At 33.2% G+C, this 19,341-nt stretch overlaps 1 protein-coding gene across 3 annotated transcripts; it reads right to left on the minus strand.

The window, feature by feature from the left end:
- On the minus strand, positions 5,800 to 17,466 carry LOC109347450 (UBP1-associated protein 2A-like). Of its 3 annotated transcripts, none has more exons than XM_019587308.1 (2): positions 15,853 to 17,466; positions 5,800 to 5,815 (listed from the first exon to the last, which is right to left on the minus strand). In XM_019587308.1, exon 1 carries the CDS (start codon positions 17,389 to 17,391, stop codon positions 15,853 to 15,855), a length of 1,539 nt encoding a protein of 512 aa, XP_019442853.1. In that variant the 5' UTR covers positions 17,392 to 17,466; the 3' UTR covers positions 5,800 to 5,815. The 3 variants fall into 3 exon arrangements, with proteins under 3 accessions (XP_019442853.1, XP_019442854.1, XP_019442852.1); XM_019587309.1 differs by lacking the exon at positions 5,800 to 5,815 and adding an exon at positions 12,927 to 13,022; XM_019587307.1 differs by lacking the exon at positions 5,800 to 5,815 and adding an exon at positions 13,223 to 13,593 and having other exon boundaries at positions 15,853 to 17,461.

A 19,341-nucleotide genomic window follows, 5' to 3' on the forward strand; every position in this document is an offset into this window, starting at 1 on the left:
TGATCTTATGATTTGGAAGGTCAAATGTTGCAAGTGAATTTAAAAATTCAGAAGTTAATATGTTGAATGTTTCACTTTCATTAGCATCTGACACATCAACTTCATCTTAGCTCAAAATACTCTTTTTCATCACCTAGAATATACATTACAATGTTTATTACTACAAGTATAATAAATGTAATAAATTTAACATAATGAATATTTAAAGAGAATTGAATATAACTTACCTATAATTTTACTCAAGACATAGTCATTGATTTGATCAACAATCTCAATTGTTGATGCGAGTATTGTTTTACATTGAAGAAATTTTATGTCCTTGTAATGATCTTGTAAGTTTAGATAGGTTCTAGAGACAATATCATCAATTGAGTTATCATAATCTACAATCAGAAGTTCTTCCGAAATATCAATTTCAACACAACCATCATTAGGCTCAAATACTTTTCCATTTCTCATTTTTAGTATCCATTCAGAGAATTCTTTGATATTTGTTGCATTATCATGATTTTGTAGACACATGTTCTTTATAAGAATTAAAATTGTACATTGTTGTCAAAGATAAGAGGCATTAATTGTAGCATGTACAATACCTGAACGACACCTTCTTGCAATCACTCGTAGGATTTGTCTAAAATCACCTCCAAAACTACAACCTTTCCTCCAAACAAAATTGAGTCATTTATTGTTCCCATTATATCGCCAAGACTTTTATCAAGTGCCTCGAAGCAAAACTTATGTGTCATTGAAGCTTCATCCCTTATAATTAACTTTGTTAGTTTCAATAACTCTGCAAGTTCAGACTCTTGATAAATGTTGCAAACAGGGTTGTCAAATGTTGGTACACGTATTTTGAATTTAGAGTGTGTTGTCCTACCCCCAGTAATAATAAAGAAGATATATCACTTGAAGCCACAATTAATACAATATGCTTTTGAGATCTCAATGTAAATGTTAAAGTTCGCCACATATGTGTTTTTCCAGTTCCTTCATAATCATATAGGAAAAACATGCGACCTTGTTGATGGTTAACGACTTGCAGTATAGTCTGGAATATCTTACCATTCTTCTGCATAATATGAATTGAATATGTAAACATTCATCTTAATATTAAAAATAGATTAAATGAAAATAAAGTTAAATACATAAACTCTCAACCTCATGTAAGTACATATGAGAGAGTTGAAAAGAGTAGTGAAATTGTTCTTTAATTCATCTATATCATAATTAAGCTCATCATATATTAGTTTGTTGCCTAATTGACTTGTTATATACCCTATTGGGTATGACATTGAAGGATAGTCTTTCAAATTTCTTCGGCTTTCCTTCAAGTACTTTTTCAATCTCCAATAAGGTTAGATTTTGTAGTTGTTCATCATTAACCACCAAACATATAAAGTGTAAATAAAGTCTTATATGACATAATATATTTACGTTAAATAAAATTTAAATAATTAAGTGTAATATAATTTATTGGATACCTTGATTATTGGAGATTTTTCTTTGATTGTAAAGAATTTCATCAGATAACCATTGTCATGTCTCTTCCCAAACATGATTTGGCATATTCATAGATGATGATAGAAGCATTGTGACAAATAATTTTCTCAAGTAGAATCCAAAACCCCTATCATTTGCTTTTCTTAAAGCTTCAATATATTCTCTATCGTCCTTAAGTAAGCCTATAGAAAAACATGCATCCCTGAATGTTGCATGACAAATATTTGAAGCAGTTATAATGTCTTCATAACATGTTGGTCCTTTAACAACTGTCAACAACATCCTAAGATAGTATAGCTCACTGGTGCATGGAGGAACCCAAATTAATCTACCAATTGTATAACCTGACTTTCTTGGCTTCCAACACCTATATTTCTTGACATAAACAAATTTTGACACATATTGAGCATAACTCAAAGTTCTACCTTATGGGTATTGTTTATTAGCTTCCATCCACGATGTAAACATAGATCCTGATATTGTTGGTCTTGAAAAAATATCGTCAATGTCTTCATGATCAATAAAGTAAACATGTTATTCTCCTGAAAGGTGAAAGTATAATCTTTCGACAGTTGGTTGTCTCCTATGAATTGGAAATTTAAAAATTCTCCAACATGCTTCTCATAGTGATACATATCTACAATCAAGATATTGTTTAACCCCATCAATGTTCCTTGGAGTTTGCGACCCACCATCATTTGTTGGTTCAATAATATCTGTCATATTAATCCTATCACAACCTTTGTTTATATACTTGAATAAGTACTTAACAAAGATACTTTGGTTACACCACTCCATATTAATGTGAGCTTGATACTTAATTAATAGTTGCGGGTTGTAAGGGACAACATAACAGTTCTCAAGAGAAATGTCATTTTTTTCAATAATGTTTCCAATATCTCTTCTCATATAAACAAGATAGTCATCTTGATCAACAATTATAGACCGATGAAATTATTTTGGAAAATACCAAGAATATTTACCATCTTTCATACATGGAGAAGACATATTGCAAGAACCACATGGACCATGAATCATATGTGACTTGATCAAGTTGTACAATTTAGAATCATCATTCGGATTTGGAATTTTAGCTGAGACAATTCTATCAATATCATATAGAGATGAATATTTGTTAGATAGATCCAAAAATATAAGCAAGTGTACATATGGAAAACCTATTTTTTGAAATTCAATGGTGTACATATTTGAAATATTAAATAAAAAAGGAATAACAAGTATCTAAAATTATTTAAATAGTAATATACATGAGATAATAGAATAAATTTTGTAAAATATATACTTATACGTAATTAATTTACCCAACACATGCCACTTTTTTAAATCTTGAAGTAACTCTTCAAACTTCATTTTGAATACTCTTGAGATTATATTTGGTCTATCATGTGGCTTCAAATCCACAGGGTTAAGAAATCTAACAATTTCAGGCCAATTGTGATTGCATGTCAATATGAGAAACAAATCAGGAAATCCCAACTAACTACAAATTGTCATCCCATCAAAGTAAATTGACCCATGTATCTACGACTACCAACAAAGGTTGAAGGTAATATCACTCTTTTCCCAATATTTGATCCTTGACTTTGATTGTTTGATTGAGATTGATTCAAATTTATGTATTTATCAACATTAACTTTGACTGATTTCTTTTGATAAAAGACAATCGTTCAAACTCCACCATAGTGTAAGCATCAACTAAAAATTGAGGAAATAGCCTTCTTGACCTCAACAAAATTTGAGTCCCATTCTTCCTTGTTTGCAATCTAAAGGACATTCATTCTCATACAGTTAGACGATTTCGTTTTCTGTTATGAGAATCAGCTCTAAGTCTGTGACTTATATCATGTCTACAGCCATCATCACTAAAATTCTATTTTTTAAGAAATATATTAACATTAGAATTTAATTATATCAACTGGAAATGGAAATAGATTATTACAAACTTAATTTTAGCGTTGCAAATCCATGTTTGAAAAAATATAGTAACATTTGATGGTCATTAATTATTTAAAAAACAATTGATATTAGGCATAAATCATTAGTGATGAGTCATGATCTCTTTTAAAAAAATACATATGATAGAGAGATGGTCATATACAATGTTATGAGACATCCTATGTTATAATAAAAAAGAAATATATTTACTTATGTAGTGTTATTTGCCTATATCTGTAAAAGAAATACATAACATAAAGCTTTAAAAATAAATAATGATGTTGGTGAAATATGCTATGATTAATGTGGTTGTTGAATCTATATCTAAGAAGAGAGAATTAATTTAAGGTGATTAATCAATCATGTTTGTTTATATCTACTTAGCCAAAAAGGTATATAACCCAATTTACTAAATGTGATGTCCCTCACATGTTACTTATATTTTCAGTATTTATTGGTTATGAAATTCTAATAGTTACATATAGTCACATAATATAGGAAATTTGTGTTGTAATGTCAGTCGGTCTGTGGGTACTTGAGGATAAGGTCACAAAATATACATCGAACTATTATGCATTTAATTTTAGTTCTCAAAAATGGTTATATATCTTTTTCATACTCGGATTAGTCATTCAATCTTGATATGTTTTGCCACCTTGGAGGATGACAACTAAGTGGATTTTTAGAAGGGGCTTTATAGGAGGTCCAAAGCTAGGTTATTCGACATTCTCTTGGCTGGAGTTACAACTTGAAGGTTATCTGGATCATGATCAGCAGTGATAAATACAGACTACCCATGCAAGTTGCAAAATTCACAATATATCATACTTATTAGTGTAATTACCTTTGAACCATAAACATTGTAAAAAAAGATGGATTACACTCATAGATTCATGTTGAGAAATGTGATTGACATGACACTTTCCTTTGTGTTCCTCAAAAGTGGAACCCTGGTTAATAATAGGTAAAAATTAATTATTATCAATTTAGAAGAATCTTTACCCTACAAATATGGATAGAGCATTATATATTTTAACTTACAATCTGCACCTATAATATTCCAAACTGATCAGAAATAGACTTGATCAAACTTCTAGATAGTCTTATCACAGAGGATTGGTTGTAGAATGGCTGCACTTTGACCCTTAAGGACATTGTCCTTGCAAGGAACATATCAAGATTTAAAGGGAATGCCTTTGGATCATCTTCCCATTCCTACATTCAAAACAATTCTTGAAAATTTGAACAAATGTATTGGTTACTTAACCTGTCATTGTGTATTATTGTGAGATGAATGAAAATAAATGAAGATATGTCAAAGGCTTACTACAACCATCTAATTTCTAGGCTCGCATGTAGATATTCCAATTTATTTCAGCACATTGGTGATCTCAAAAGATAAACTTTCCACTTCCATTTGGTGAATAACCTTAATGTCTAATTTATACATTAAAATAAAAAAATATTGTAATGAGTAAAAGAATGAAAATTTTCAATTCGTAAATGAAACTTATATAATGAAAAAGTTTTGCCTTGGCATAGAACTCGGATTATATGTTCCACACTTGCACGTGAAGGGATTGTCCTTAACCTCAACCTTCTTAGTGCATTTTATACAACCATCATAATACCATCCTTGTTTCCCAACAATAAACATTGTTGGTGTTCCAACATTAAAAGTAATTTCCTGCACATTAAAAAAATTAGTTAGGAGATCCTCATAAGAAAAATAGTAACTACAACATAAATTTACCTCAGTTGATGTTAAGGCAGAAATTTCGGAGATAGTCTTGACCTCAACCTTATACATAAATCGGTCATCATCAGATAAATTAGAATATTGTGATAATTGATTGTTACCTTGGCTCAATGTGTCACATGACAGACTAAGAGTTGAAAAACTACAGAAAAAATAGCGAGATATGAATATGATATAGTAAATAAATACTAAAAAGTTGGTATAATTACATTGTATCTGTCTTTGTAGTTCTAAAAATCTGGAATTTCATCATTAATAAAAAATTTAGTTCCACACCATGAATTGCTCACACTAAGTGGGTACTTACCTACAACAAAGTCAATTTAAGTATTAGTCAACTAATGAATGATTAAAGAAGAATTAGAAGATCTATAACAATAAATAATACATTGTCCTTCCTTGACTCTCGCATATGTCAACAGAATGATTATAGGTTCACCAATTGTTTGGCAGTTGTAAGAGTTAAAAAACTTCACAGCATGAGATTATCATAGGGTATAGGTGATGACATCATCACTGATTAAAAATTATAGGTAAAAACTTTGAATGAAATAAAATAAGTAAGAAAAAAACAAAATCGCATTTTTACTTATGTAGAATCTCTAAGATTGAAAATAACCTTCTTTAAATTTGCTTGGGTTTGAGAGTAAATCATCTTATCAACAACTCCAATAATATCTACCAAGATAATGAAATAAAGTATTAATATAATATAAATTAAATAAATAGTTGAACATAAATAATACATATTTTTTAACGAAAAACTTACTTACTAACAAATTACTTTCAATGTCCCCAACAAGTATTTCACCAAACTTTTTAAAATCATATTCAAATATAGAAATATGAGGAAAGTCCCTCTCCTTCAGAGTTGTCCTAGAACTAAACTACATTCTTTAGGCATGATCACATGCCTTAAATTGGAGATCATTGTGCATCACATTGAAATTGTACATGACATATGTCTTATTTTCAATCAAATGTTCTATTCATTGAATGAACTCATCCTTCTTAACAGTGACTTGGATATTGTCTCCCCGTATATTCAATGTAGGACTTCACATTTGAGTAAACCCAACAATCTCTCCTCAAGTGTGGGTACCACACACTTTCCGGTCCGCTCCCCCTTAAGTTCACCATGTCTCAGTCGAACCATCAGCTTTGATACCACTTGTTGGACTAGACTGCGACCGGAGGATTTTATTGTTACCCGAGTATGTGAATAATGGAGAGTCATAAGTGAGACACTATCTCTTGAACCAAAACTTTAAGACATTAGTTACATGAGTCTTTTTTACTTATAAACTCTTTCACTCATCTTCCCATATTTAATGTAGGACTTCACACTTGAATAAATCCAACATATTAGTTGAGAATATATGGATATAATTATTTTGGCATAGATAATTTATATTTACGTATATATGCACACATCACTTTACATCGTGCATGACCACTTCATTACTTGACAATTTAACCACTTTAGTAACAATATACATCAGCTTAAAAAAATGATTTGATACATGATACTCTCACCTAGTCAGATATAGATGATAGATATACATAATCTTATCCTCATAAGTGAAAATATTATTTTTAGGAATTGAATCATAGAATTGTTTACAACTAGGCTCACCCTATAATATAAATCTTGTATGAGTGATAAAAACACATTTCATATACTTAACCACTTAACAACGGAATGACACATTGGTACTAGCCTATAATCTTCTTCAAATAAGAATATGAATTCATGAGTTCATCCTAGAAACAGTCTTTTTATTAATGGAGTAAGACTATATATGTCTATCATCCTCTTACTCTACTAATTTTTTTTGTACTACCAAAAATATCTTTTCACCTTTTCGAATACATGTATCCTCCCCTTACCCTACTAACTAAGAACCTCATACACTGGAACCATTTTTTTAACCACTTAACAACCTATAGTTAATCAGACTTCCTAATACAAGTCCTTTAAACTAATAGTTAATTGTAAGTATTTTGTTGATTAGATATGTCTCACTATTTATTAGCAAAGGTTGCATCAAGTATTGTGTTGAGTTACCATTATTTCTTTTAATTTAATCTTAAAAAGGTTCTGTAGTGTATAATAATTCTCACATAAATAGAGTTGAATGTTCACAAACTCATTTGACTTGACTTTCCAACAAAGGGAGGGGGCAAATGGTCATGTCGCTTTGTTGTATGTATAAGAATTTAATATGATGATCTGTAGGAAAATTTAGCAGAAAAATATATTATTACATTTTTCTTACCCAAATACATGTTAATTGCAAATATTCTAATTATGTTTTGTATCGGCTTAGGTACAAAGTATTTGATCCATATACCTACTCACCCAATAAAAAATCTTGTTTTTTATGGGATGTTATATATAGGAAATTAGGAATCCTTATTTGCAAAACTATTTATCATTAAATGTCGTGGCAATTTCTTATTTATTTTTGTATTGCAGTCAAGTCTTCAAGTGATACATGGTAACTTCAAATGTGGGCTACTTGCATTTACCCGGAAGAAGCTTTTGAGAATTTAGCAACATTGATTTTTTCATAGTGGGGAGAATAACTTTTCATTGCAATTGTTATTAACAACATAAAATACAACATTGTAACCAAAGATTCTTCAATTATAGAGTTAGCCCCATGTACCTGTGGATGTTTCCGACTCGGACATGATTGCCTCCAGTACGAAAATACTTGTGAGAAACCAAAAAAAAATTAAAGGAGGAATGTCCATGACAAGCCTTAACAATATTCCCACATTAGAAACATTTTGTTAATGAGTTCCAAACACAGTAATGAAAACAGTGTAATAAAGGTGAATTCAATCGAAAAACTGACCCTTGTGTCAATATCGTATGATAATTATGCAAGAGGTAGATCTACAATTAAACCGGTTAGTACTAGAAAATATAAGTTAAAATCATTTTGTAAATGAAAAAATTAACATTTTTTAAAATGAGATTCAAAACTTTTGTTCTTAACATATTTAATTATTGAACAATTTCAATAATTTAATTTGTAAATTAAATACCACTATGCTAATAACACTGATACTCCCAAATCATAATCCTTACGATTAAGATTTTCTACGGCCCTATAATAAAGAAAACGGGGGAGTGAACTTTTTATTGTATTTTTTTTTTTTCCGACAGCTACATTAATTGTGCCGACTAAGTGAGAATTTCACAGAGAAGAATTATGTGGTAAAACATGTAACCCTTTTGCTATAATCTTGTTTGGTGATTAGTGATAACGTAACATTTAGTAAACATGTTAGAGTAAGAAAGAACAAAGCACGAATTTCATTCTAAGTTGGGTGCTTCATAAGTTGATAGAACAGAACAATGTTAAAAATGAAACATTTTAGTATCACTAAAAGTGTAGGACAAAAAAACAACCATTAAATACAACACGTTTCATTCCATTCCATTCTATCGGCGTTCCAACTTTCAACATAGGGTGTCAATATGGGCATTACCCGCAAAAAAATGCGGGCAGGGTATCATATTTTTACCTGTTAACCCATATTGTCCGGCCCGTTTGCCCGCTTTATTAGCGGACATTTTAAACGGGCTCCGCGGGCTGCCCGCAAGCATTACATTCTACACTTTAAAATTTTAATCCAAAACTTTATTACTCTCCTTGGTTATTTTATAATTATTATTGCACACTTGAGAGAATTATTATCTAATATGGTTAGAGAAAAATGTTTTGAATTATTATTATAGAGACTTTTAATTACTATATAATATGCTTATGTAAAATCTATTGATTTACTGCCTACTGTACTTAATAACTTAGCATTAACCATTGTTGTTTTTTTAATGTAAACAGAAAAATGCCCGCGGGCCGCCAGTTAGCCCGTTTTAAAACGGGCAGGGCATGACTTTTTGTCCGTTAACCAATTGCGAGCATGCCCGGCCCGCTTAAATTACTCGAGCATTTATGGGCGCGGGCTGGACGGCCCGTTTTGACACCCCTATTTCAACACCACCTTAGAACTTAGAAGCACCTTATAACACATGATAGAAAATGATAAATTTTTCATAATTCTTGTTCACATCAAACCTTCTATCATCTTGTATACGTTTTTAATGGCCGCTTCACTTTCTTTGGTACTAATCGTGTCACATTAAGTCTAATTTGTTAGTTTGTTTTGGCTCCAATTTTTTGTTTCATCTAATCAAGCTTTTAGTCTAGAAAAATATTTCTTGATTGAAGTCCCATAACTTTTAACACATTTGGTTTTAATACCTTCAATTAAATAACATGTAAACACCATAAATTAGTCACATCTACAAATTGCTAATGTGTTCTGTGGTAATTTTAACACATGACCATGTAACATATGATAAGAACTCAAACCAAATGTTTTGAAATTTTAGGGACTAAAGTGAAAACGGCCGAATTTTTTGACTAAAGCCATTTTTTCCTAGGCCACACTCTAATGGAAAAGAATCCTCTCCGGAGAGGCAAGTTTATGCTTTTGTTTGTATATATAAGGTAAAAGTGTCATCTCATTATATCTAAACGATAAAAGTGTCACATCATATTATTTTTTCCTTTTGTTTTCTATGTACTTCCCTCCGGGTGGATTCTCACCCTAAAATATCATTCTCTTGAAATTCACCATCTATATGTCCTTGTATCTATTGACATTAACATATATTTACCTCAAATTTCAACTTCAACTAATGCTACTTCAGCAATTAAAGTTTAAAGCACAGCAAGCTTCAGAATGGTTTCTTCTAAAAAATACAACAAATTAAAAGTCATAACATAAATGTAACTCATTGACAATATAAAACTGTAATAAATAAAACAAAATATCATGGATAAAATTAACTTGGGTCCATTCATAATAAAGATGCCAAAGAAAAGAAGTTTTTACTTCAACCTATGTCCCATGATGGATTGAAACTTCAACTTCAGACACAAGTAAATCACAGCTGTCACAAGCAAATCACTCACAAAGAAGTTGAACTACATTTTATACAAAATTCACAGGCAAACCATAGTTAAACTACATATTTCTCAAGTAAAATGCTTACCGGCGACGAAAATGCCCAGCACATAACTTTCTAAACTGCTACATATATAAAGAATGTAGACAATATAAACTGCAACTTGCCTGACCTTCCGGGCAAGTCAGCCAGATATTTAGCTTGAGGACAATTTATTAGATTACAAACAGAAACGAAGCACATTACCAGAATGACTCGGCCAACTTTAAGTTGTGTATGGAAAACCATAAAACACATTTTTAATCAATGTGAAAAATGTTGGTTTCGCTTAACAAACAGCGTGCAGCAGTATGGAAGCTCTGGAAGATGGCACCCATCTTAAAGGAAGCCGAGAAAAGAAACTCATATTGCTTTTGGAAGTAGTTGACACTAAACTGATTCAGGAATGAAATAGAACGAATCATGATAGATAGATGACCAGATTTGAAAATTATAACCGAAGGCCTTAAAGATCCATATATGGATCAGGTGACTGATTGGTCCTAAGAGGAAAACAAGAAAGTAGGGGAACAAAACAGAGAAAGGGACCAGCTAAATCCACCAGAGCTGCAGCAAAGTACACAAATCTAGTTTCATACAAGGTTATCCACATAGGACCAAGAAAATCCTTCTAACTATGACAAACTCAAGATTTTAAATAAGCATTAGTATGGGATAAAAGAATTGTAAAAAATACATATTAAAAAGGAATAAAGGGAGAGCTTGAAAAGAGTCTTCTCTTTTTTTTAGTTTCCTATTGGGAGATGAGGAAGGGAAAACCTGCAATCAATCATAGTTGAAGAACTCTACCAACCCCTGAGAAGGTTGCTCTATATGCCGGAACTTCAAAAGCAGTTCAAAATGAAACCTAAATCTAAAGCATTTATCCCCCCCTCTTTAACTAGAACAATCCTGACTATGTTGTGCTTGTTGCTAGACATAGTTGGTCCTAAGCATGAATAAAAGGTGAACGCTGCGTTAGGTAGTCAACCACCAAGATCTCTTCGTTAGTTGGGGGAAGGATCAGCATGAGTCGGATGTATGGACTGAGTACATTGTCATGTGAATAAGAGCCTTTGCGTTGCTGCCTAGATGTAGTGAAAACTAAGTAAGGGCTCCCACATTTTTGTGAACAGATGCATGTATCAATGTTGATAGTAGACACAATGATCAAAAGGGAGAGCAATGTTATGTGCCTACACAAAACTAAATGGGTAGGTCAAAAAGCAAACAAATTAGATACTACAATTTTAAGCTATGGGACACTGGTAAGACAAAATCGAGAAATGAGGTGGACATAATTATTGATAAGGATTGGAAGAAGGATGTGGTGAATGTAAAAAGGATAGGAAACATGATCATAACCTTAAAGATTGTAGCTAAGAAAGATACCTTTAATGTGAATAGAGCTTATGCACCTCGGGCAAGGGCACAAGGCTAGAGGAACATCACAAGGTATAATTTTGAGAGGACGTAGGTGTAATCAAGATTTTCCTATGACAGAATCTCAATGGCCATGCAGGGAGAGACTCTAGAGAATGTGAAGGTCTTCGTGGGGTTATGGCATAAGGGAAACAAATGTGGAAGGTAAAGCTATCCTAGATTTATCTTCGACTTTTAGTCTCATAATATCCTGGTAGGATTAAGACTTGGATGCTATCGTTTTAGTCTCACAATAGTCGACACTTGTTTTAAGAAACGGGATGGTCATCTAATTACATATAAGAGTGGGGTGACATGGAAGTGCTAACGATACATGAGATGAGTTGTATGATGGGATTCATAATAGTCTTGGATGTGCTTACTGAGCAGAAGTATCCTTACACATGGTTTTTAGTGATTTCGAGAATGCATATGATAGGCTACCCATAGAGGTATTATAAAAAGTACTAGGGAAGTAATGAGTTCATATTAACTATATTTGAGCAATGACGAATATGTATGATGGGGTTTATATTGGTCTTGGATGTGCTTACTGAGCATATCCAAGAGTTGATGCCATGATGCATCATTTTGTAGATGATTTTGTCCTAATTGGGAACTCGAGAAAGGAAGTAATTGAGAAGCGAGAAATGTAGAGACAAACTTTGGAAGCACGTGATTTTCGTAGAAGTCAAAGTAAAACAATATATGGAGTGATAATTTAGCAAGAGGCATACAAATCACACATTGGACATAAAAATTGGAGATCATAACATACCATAAGTCCTAAGGTTTAAATATCTAGGTCAATCTTCCAAGACGAATGGGAAATAAAGGGAGATGTACACCATAGAATTCAAGTGAAATTGATGAATGTGTCATGCATTATATATGATAGGAAGGTATTGTTCAAGCTAAGGTGGGAAAAATTCACCACATGACTATAAGGTTTGCATTATTGTATTGGACCGAAAACAAAAGACTTAACACAATATAACAGGGGTGAAAATATTGTGATGGATGGTGGACATCCTAGATAAGAGTAGAAATGACTGCATTAAAAAGAAAGTTTGGATGGCTCTTATTGCAGAAAAGATGATAGAATCTCAGCTTAGGTAATTTGACATATGTACAAAAGATCGGTAGAAGCTCGGGTAATAAGAGTAAATCAAATTAAGGGTAGGCCAATTCATAGAGGCAAGGGGGAGCAATAAAAACTAGAGGTAAATAATTAAGAAGGATTTGAAGATCAACTCTGTGTTGTGGATATAATTTATGGTAGAGCATTAGGCTTGGTTGTTTCAATTAGACCCATTTCTTTATTTGTGCTTGTTTATACACCTATGACTGCCAAACCTGCAAGATAACTTGACAAAATTAGGTAACCATACCTTTTAACAGGAGTCAAAAAGACAATCCGCTGGTTTATAAGCAAATTTTCAACTATAATGACCAAAATGCACTTGGCATATATCACAAATTTCATTTTGATAATCACGTTCAAGAAGAAACAAAAGTCAAGTACATAAGGAATAAGAAATGGGGGTGTTAAAAAAGAAGAAAAACAGTAACAAATATCCATATAAAATAACCCTTGAATATCAAGTTGAACCACGGACCACACTAACATAAATTTCATAATATCTTTTGTTCTGCATCTCAAACTCGTCATAGTACAGAATAAATTATTAAAACAGTTCGAAGGATTTTTTAAAATAAGTAAAAGCCAGATACAACAGTATTTTAAAAGGGAGATAAAAATTAAAAAAGTAGGTGGCCAAAATGGAACTTCATTTGGAAATATAAATATTCTGATCTTTGAAGTTTGAAGTAACATTTCATTATAAAGACCCCAATTGCATCAGCTCCCTAAACTTCAGAAGAATCACCAGGCCAATAATAAAAGACTGGTATAATTATGTGGAATCTGCAAAATGAATATAAAAAGGCATGAAAAACAATTTCAAATGAAAAAAGAACAAGAAAGGAAGCTTATGTAGTCAAATCCCGGATAGCGGACTGGTTGACCCCAAAAATAAAACAATAGTGGGATAGCAAGTAGTGGGATAACAGTTACTGGGACATATAGGGAAATCGAATATAATTCAAATAAGCTTAAGCCTCTATGGCTTTTAAGTAAATAGAGTGTATTAAGAAGAATGGTGAATAAAACAAATTCACAAAAGAATTGGTTACAAAAGAAAAAACCAGAATGTTTGAACTTTTTAAAATGCATAGCATAAGACAAAACACAGCAAACTTGTAATAGCACACAGCATAATATAAAACACACTGCATCAGACAAGTCCGGAAGCACACCAAATAAAACCCCACATGACAGGAAGAAAAAATCACAAGCAAAAAGAAGAGTGCTTCTCGGTACGCATGTAAGACAAAATGCAACACATAAACATGTGAAGTTCAAACGCCAAAACCCAAATACAGACCCATGGCTGCACGCCATCCTCACAGTCACGGCTGGTTCAGGCTGCAATTTCAATCACTAACATGTGTGATCGCAGACGCTACTGAAAACCACAATGCTACAGCCTTACGCACCGGGGAACCACTCTAATCTGCTCTGCTCTGCCCTGCCACTATATCACCGCTATTGTGAGTATTGTCTGCTATTGACTATCAAGAAAGAAAGGGTGGCAAGGTTTGGAAAAACTGATTAAGAGGTATTAAAAGTCAAACACTAAGCTCAAATTGATTTTACATTTCAATATGCAAGAACATTGCTGTTGTCTTTAGTCAGTTAAATAGTAACTTTGGGATTATTTTGATGTCAAAAATTCATTCAAGGACTAAATCGACGTAATGATCTTCTGAGTAACAAATGATGCTAAAAAAAACTTTCACCGGAAAAAATGGAGATTTATTTTTTATTTACAAAATTTCCTTTGGAAGGTGACAGCATGAACCCAACAATTAGAAAACCACTAGCCAACTAAATTGTAAACACAGGGCCATAAATACATTGTGCTTACCTAAGAAGAAAACCAAAAAAGATAATTTGCCAATTAATTCGAAACAATTGGACTTCCAAAAACACAAACAAATAATGAAACAAATCATGTTCATGATCTTGAATATAAAACTAATAATGAAACAGGAAGATTTCCCCAATTAGAGTGCATTAAAGATCATAATATTTAATACTACTGCAAAGTCCAAACAAGACATGAATAAGCATTAAAACAATGGTTAAGCAACAGTAAATGCAGAATCTAACAGAAACAACAAGCAGTGTTACAACAGAGTGACTTCCTAGAAACCATATAATTCTGTGAATGTAGTTCAGAGTTTAACCCATACTACTAAATCATGTACCACGATGCCTAATAAAATAGTGCACTACTAATTATAAACATATTTATGTACTTCATTGTATGATATTGCAAGACTCATTATGTCACCTCAGCCCAAAATTTCCAATAAGCAAAAATAACTGAAAATATGCACGGAAGAAAAGACAAGAACACATGACACACGAGTTAGTATCCTCTCATAAGTCATAATTAGGTTGCACATAACCCTATCATGTGAAGAGATAGACAAGACTCACCAGGATTATGTGTATGCATCAAACCCACAATCCCTGCATAGGCCCTCAAAATTCTTACATCATTTGTGTCCATTTATCCCTTCACAAGACAGAGTCATGTGACTCTAACATAGGGCTTGGATCCAAATGCATATAATCATACTTACATGTCAATGGACAGACATCCATTCATCAAATTTATTAGACACACAGCCCAGATAGAGAGTCGTATCACCCACATAACTGACATCACCTAGTGGGCAAAGACTTTTACCATCGTGTTTGTCGTTGATGGAAAAGTCAAGATGGATAAATGAAGCAAAGAATGAAAAGAGAACAAGAAAACCTCCTTGTGAGGTATGTTAATTAGCTCCATTAACAAAGAGCTTGTCAGTCATACAAAAGATAGCGGTATCATAACCAAGGGTCACCATTAATGTTATCAATTTTACCAAGCTAAGAACTAGGTCGAATCATGGTTTTAAATCTACAATACAAATTCAACAAGCTCTTTTTCTAAGTCAATAAATTAGCTTTAAATACGCTGACTGCACAATCTCCCTACTTATTTCTTTTCTAAGTCAGCCAAATAACAATAACAACAACATCAAATATGAAGGAAATAATATGAATGCATACCTAGTGCCCCGTGAAAGGGGCAACACCGCCATATTGCCCAGCATTGCGCTGCTGCTGTTGTTGCTGTCCTCTTGCAGAGCCACCTTGTCCCACCTGCTGGTTTGGATATGCACCCTGAAATCCAACTTGATTCCCATATCCTCCAATAGTTCCGGGATTCACATTTGCCTGACTATTATAACCAACATGCATTCCATGACCCACAGATGGGACCCCGGGGTTTACTGCTGCCGATGATCCTAGTGTTCCCAACAAACCATTCAGCCCCAAGCCAGCAGCGCCATGAGATGCGAGCAGCGCTGTCAATGCCTGCCCGAGAGCCGGATCCAGCGTCTGCATAGGCACTGCGGCAGTTCCTTGATTAAATCCAATCACCGGTCCAGCCGGTGCCATCAAGTGTCCCGGTGTGGCTGCCAACGCACCGCTGACAAAGCCAGAATTGCCACTTCTCTGAAACTGCATTGGTGTTGTCGTCGCTGCTCCCACCGCAATCGGCATCCTCTGAGTCTGAGGTTGTTGCTGTTGTTGTTGTAACTTCCCTGGCTTGGGACCATCGATGGCTTGCTGGCAATGCAAAACATGGCCTTCGAACGCCTTATGTGGTTCCTCCAATGCCTTCTTTGCACTCTCTATTCTCTTATACACAAACAAACAAAACCCCTTCGGTTTCCCAGTCACTTTATCAAGTCCCAAAGGTCCTTCCTCTATCTCCCCAAACCTCGAGAAAAAGGCAAGCAACCTCTGGGGATCCAATTCAGCCCCCACGTTACTCACAAAAATCTTCCTCTGTGTGTATTCTGACCCCACTGGTACCGCAAATGCAGCCGATTTACTCGGCGCATGCGAATTATTATAACTCGCCTGTGCCACGTTGTTCGGCTGCTGCTGAACAGGGCCAAGGGATGCCAGCTGGCACGAAGTCAATCGATTCCCAATCTTCTTCTGTGGCTGCTCCAGCGCTTTACGAGCACCGGAGCGAGTCTTGAAAAGGATGAAGCCATAGCCCTTGGACTTTCCGGTGATCTTGTCAGCCACGGCTTTGCAGTCTTCAACCTCGCCGTATTGACGGAACGCCGAGGTTAGGGTTTCGGCTGTGGTGTCCCAGCCGAGACCGTGGACGAAGATCTTCCGGTGGGAAGGATCCGCATTGGCCGTGTTACGGATACGGTCCGCCACATCGCGGTGGTTGGTGGCGGCGTCGCAGAGAAGCGTCGCGAGTTGGTCCTTTCCGAAATGTTCTAGAAGATTCTGAATCGGATCATCGTCATCATCGCCGGCGAGGGTTGATGACGTGGAGGGCAAATTAACCGTCTGATTATTATTGTAATTATATAGAACGACGTCGTTTTGTTCTTCTAGTTCTTCTTCGTCTTCTTCTTCTTGTTCTAATTCTTCTACTTCTTCTTCGACTTCGATTTCTTCGTACTCTTCATCTGAATCGAGTTGAGGTTGTTGTTGTTGTTGTTGTTGTTGATGTTGCTTCAGCGGTGGTTGTTCCGATGGAGTGGAATTAGGTGGCAGCTTTCGCTTCCTCGCCATGTTCTTGTTAGGGTTTGGTGGTTTTAGATTTACAATCACTGATAGTAATGTTCTTACTCCAACATCATATTTTGTTAAAATTCATAATTTGTGTATTAATTGAAAGTAGGTTTTGATACCAGGTGTTAATAGGTCAGTGGATGGGTCAATGCTGGCTGAGTAGGACTTCAATCTATTCACTCATTTTTGGTTTGTTCCTCGTCATGATGGTTGGGTTTCATTATTTTATAGTCGGGTTCGGTTTAAAAATTAGACTCAGTTAATATTTAGAGTTTGCTTAAATGACAAGCATGACTAAATGTGACATATCTCATAGTTAATCATTCATTATGTTTGTATCTATATTTATTCAAGTGTAGAGAAAGTAATGACATATCTTTGATCGAAGTATAATTAACTCAAATTGTTTCACAATTATATATATATCATTTCATTTCCTATGTCAAATTATATATCATTAAGAAGACTTTATCCAAAAGTGTATGCATTATATTTAATCGGGTCTAAGTTCAAAGACTAACTCAATCAACATTTCAGATCGAGTTAGCTTATGTTCTAGGGTTATGTTCACAAAAATCACTCGAACAACATTTAGGACAAGTTACCCGACTCATGCTCATCTCACGTCAATGGTTAGACCTTTAACTCCGGTGTGTGTATATATATACTAAAAATTCTCAAAAGAAATTATTATACCAACTACCACTATTTAATAATTTTATAATTTAAATTTGAAAATATTATCATCACATAATTCCCTAAATAAACTATAAAAGCGAATGTTTTTCTACAAAAAAATTATTTCAAAAAAATAGGCTTTAAGCTTAAATCGCAACAAAAAAGGCACAAATAAATTTAAAATATACTTAAAAATAATAAAATTCCTTACTATATAAGTTAACAAGTCACAAAACATAACTAAAATAATGGTAAATGTAATTACACGAGTTGAAAATATAATATTTTTTCTCTTTAAAGAACGTCATTTCGACGTACTTCTAAAATTGGTTTAATCAACTAAGTTAAATTGATATAATCGACTGAGTCACTAATTTTATGTTTAAATCAATTGAGTCGAATCATTTCATACCAACTTTGATACATGATCATATACATGAGTGGCTTGAATCAGTCAGATGACCGATTCCCAATCAGAATGGTCGGTTTGAGACAAATTTAATAACCATGGAAAAAGTATTTTAAGAATGATCGATTATAACTACTGTTGGGATATAATGTATGCCCAAGAACTAATTTGTCATATTTATAATAATAAAGTTATATGTATTATTATCTTAATATTATATTCATTATTTGTCAAAATAATTAATATGAAATGTCATTGATTAAAATTAGAGACTTATTATTATAATAGAGATTATAATAATGAGAAATAAATCTTATAATTTTAATTTAAATTGTTATTGATCATATGATTATTGAGCTTAGGACACTACTAATCCAGATAGATCAATATATGTGTAATGGTCTTTATTAGATAATGATTAATAGATCTCATTTATTAAATTACACATATAAATGATGCATATAGAGATATGATCATTGAACTGACTCAAAGGAGAATTCCTAATGGTTAATATATTATATTTGAATTGTCAACATGATATTCTTATGAAGAAATATATATTTTCCTTAGACTTGAGATTACCATAGTAATTAACAAGTTATTTATTATATTTTGATATCGGACACCTAATGCTTTATGATATTAGTTGAATAATTATTAGGTATAATTAAATCCTTGTAGGATCGAATGATTATTGAGTATAATTAAATCCTTGTAGAATTAGTAATTAATCAAGAAAGAATTCATCAACTCATGGTAATGAGTTTGAGCTCTATAGAAATAAAGACCTTGGCCAAAGAGAATTGAATGAATGAAGAAATGAGTTTCTTAAGTCATTCACTATGAGTTAACTTATTAGAATT

Source organism: Lupinus angustifolius, chromosome LG05, assembly GCF_001865875.1.
Source record: "Lupinus angustifolius cultivar Tanjil chromosome LG05, LupAngTanjil_v1.0, whole genome shotgun sequence".
Classification (NCBI taxonomy): domain Eukaryota; kingdom Viridiplantae; phylum Streptophyta; class Magnoliopsida; order Fabales; family Fabaceae; genus Lupinus; species Lupinus angustifolius.

Bases quoted from the DNA above. Each gene is read 5' to 3' on its own strand.
- LOC109347450 (XM_019587308.1), bottom strand. From the start codon at position 17,391: ATGGCGAGGAAGCGAAAGCTGCCACCTAATTCCACTCCATCGGAACAA.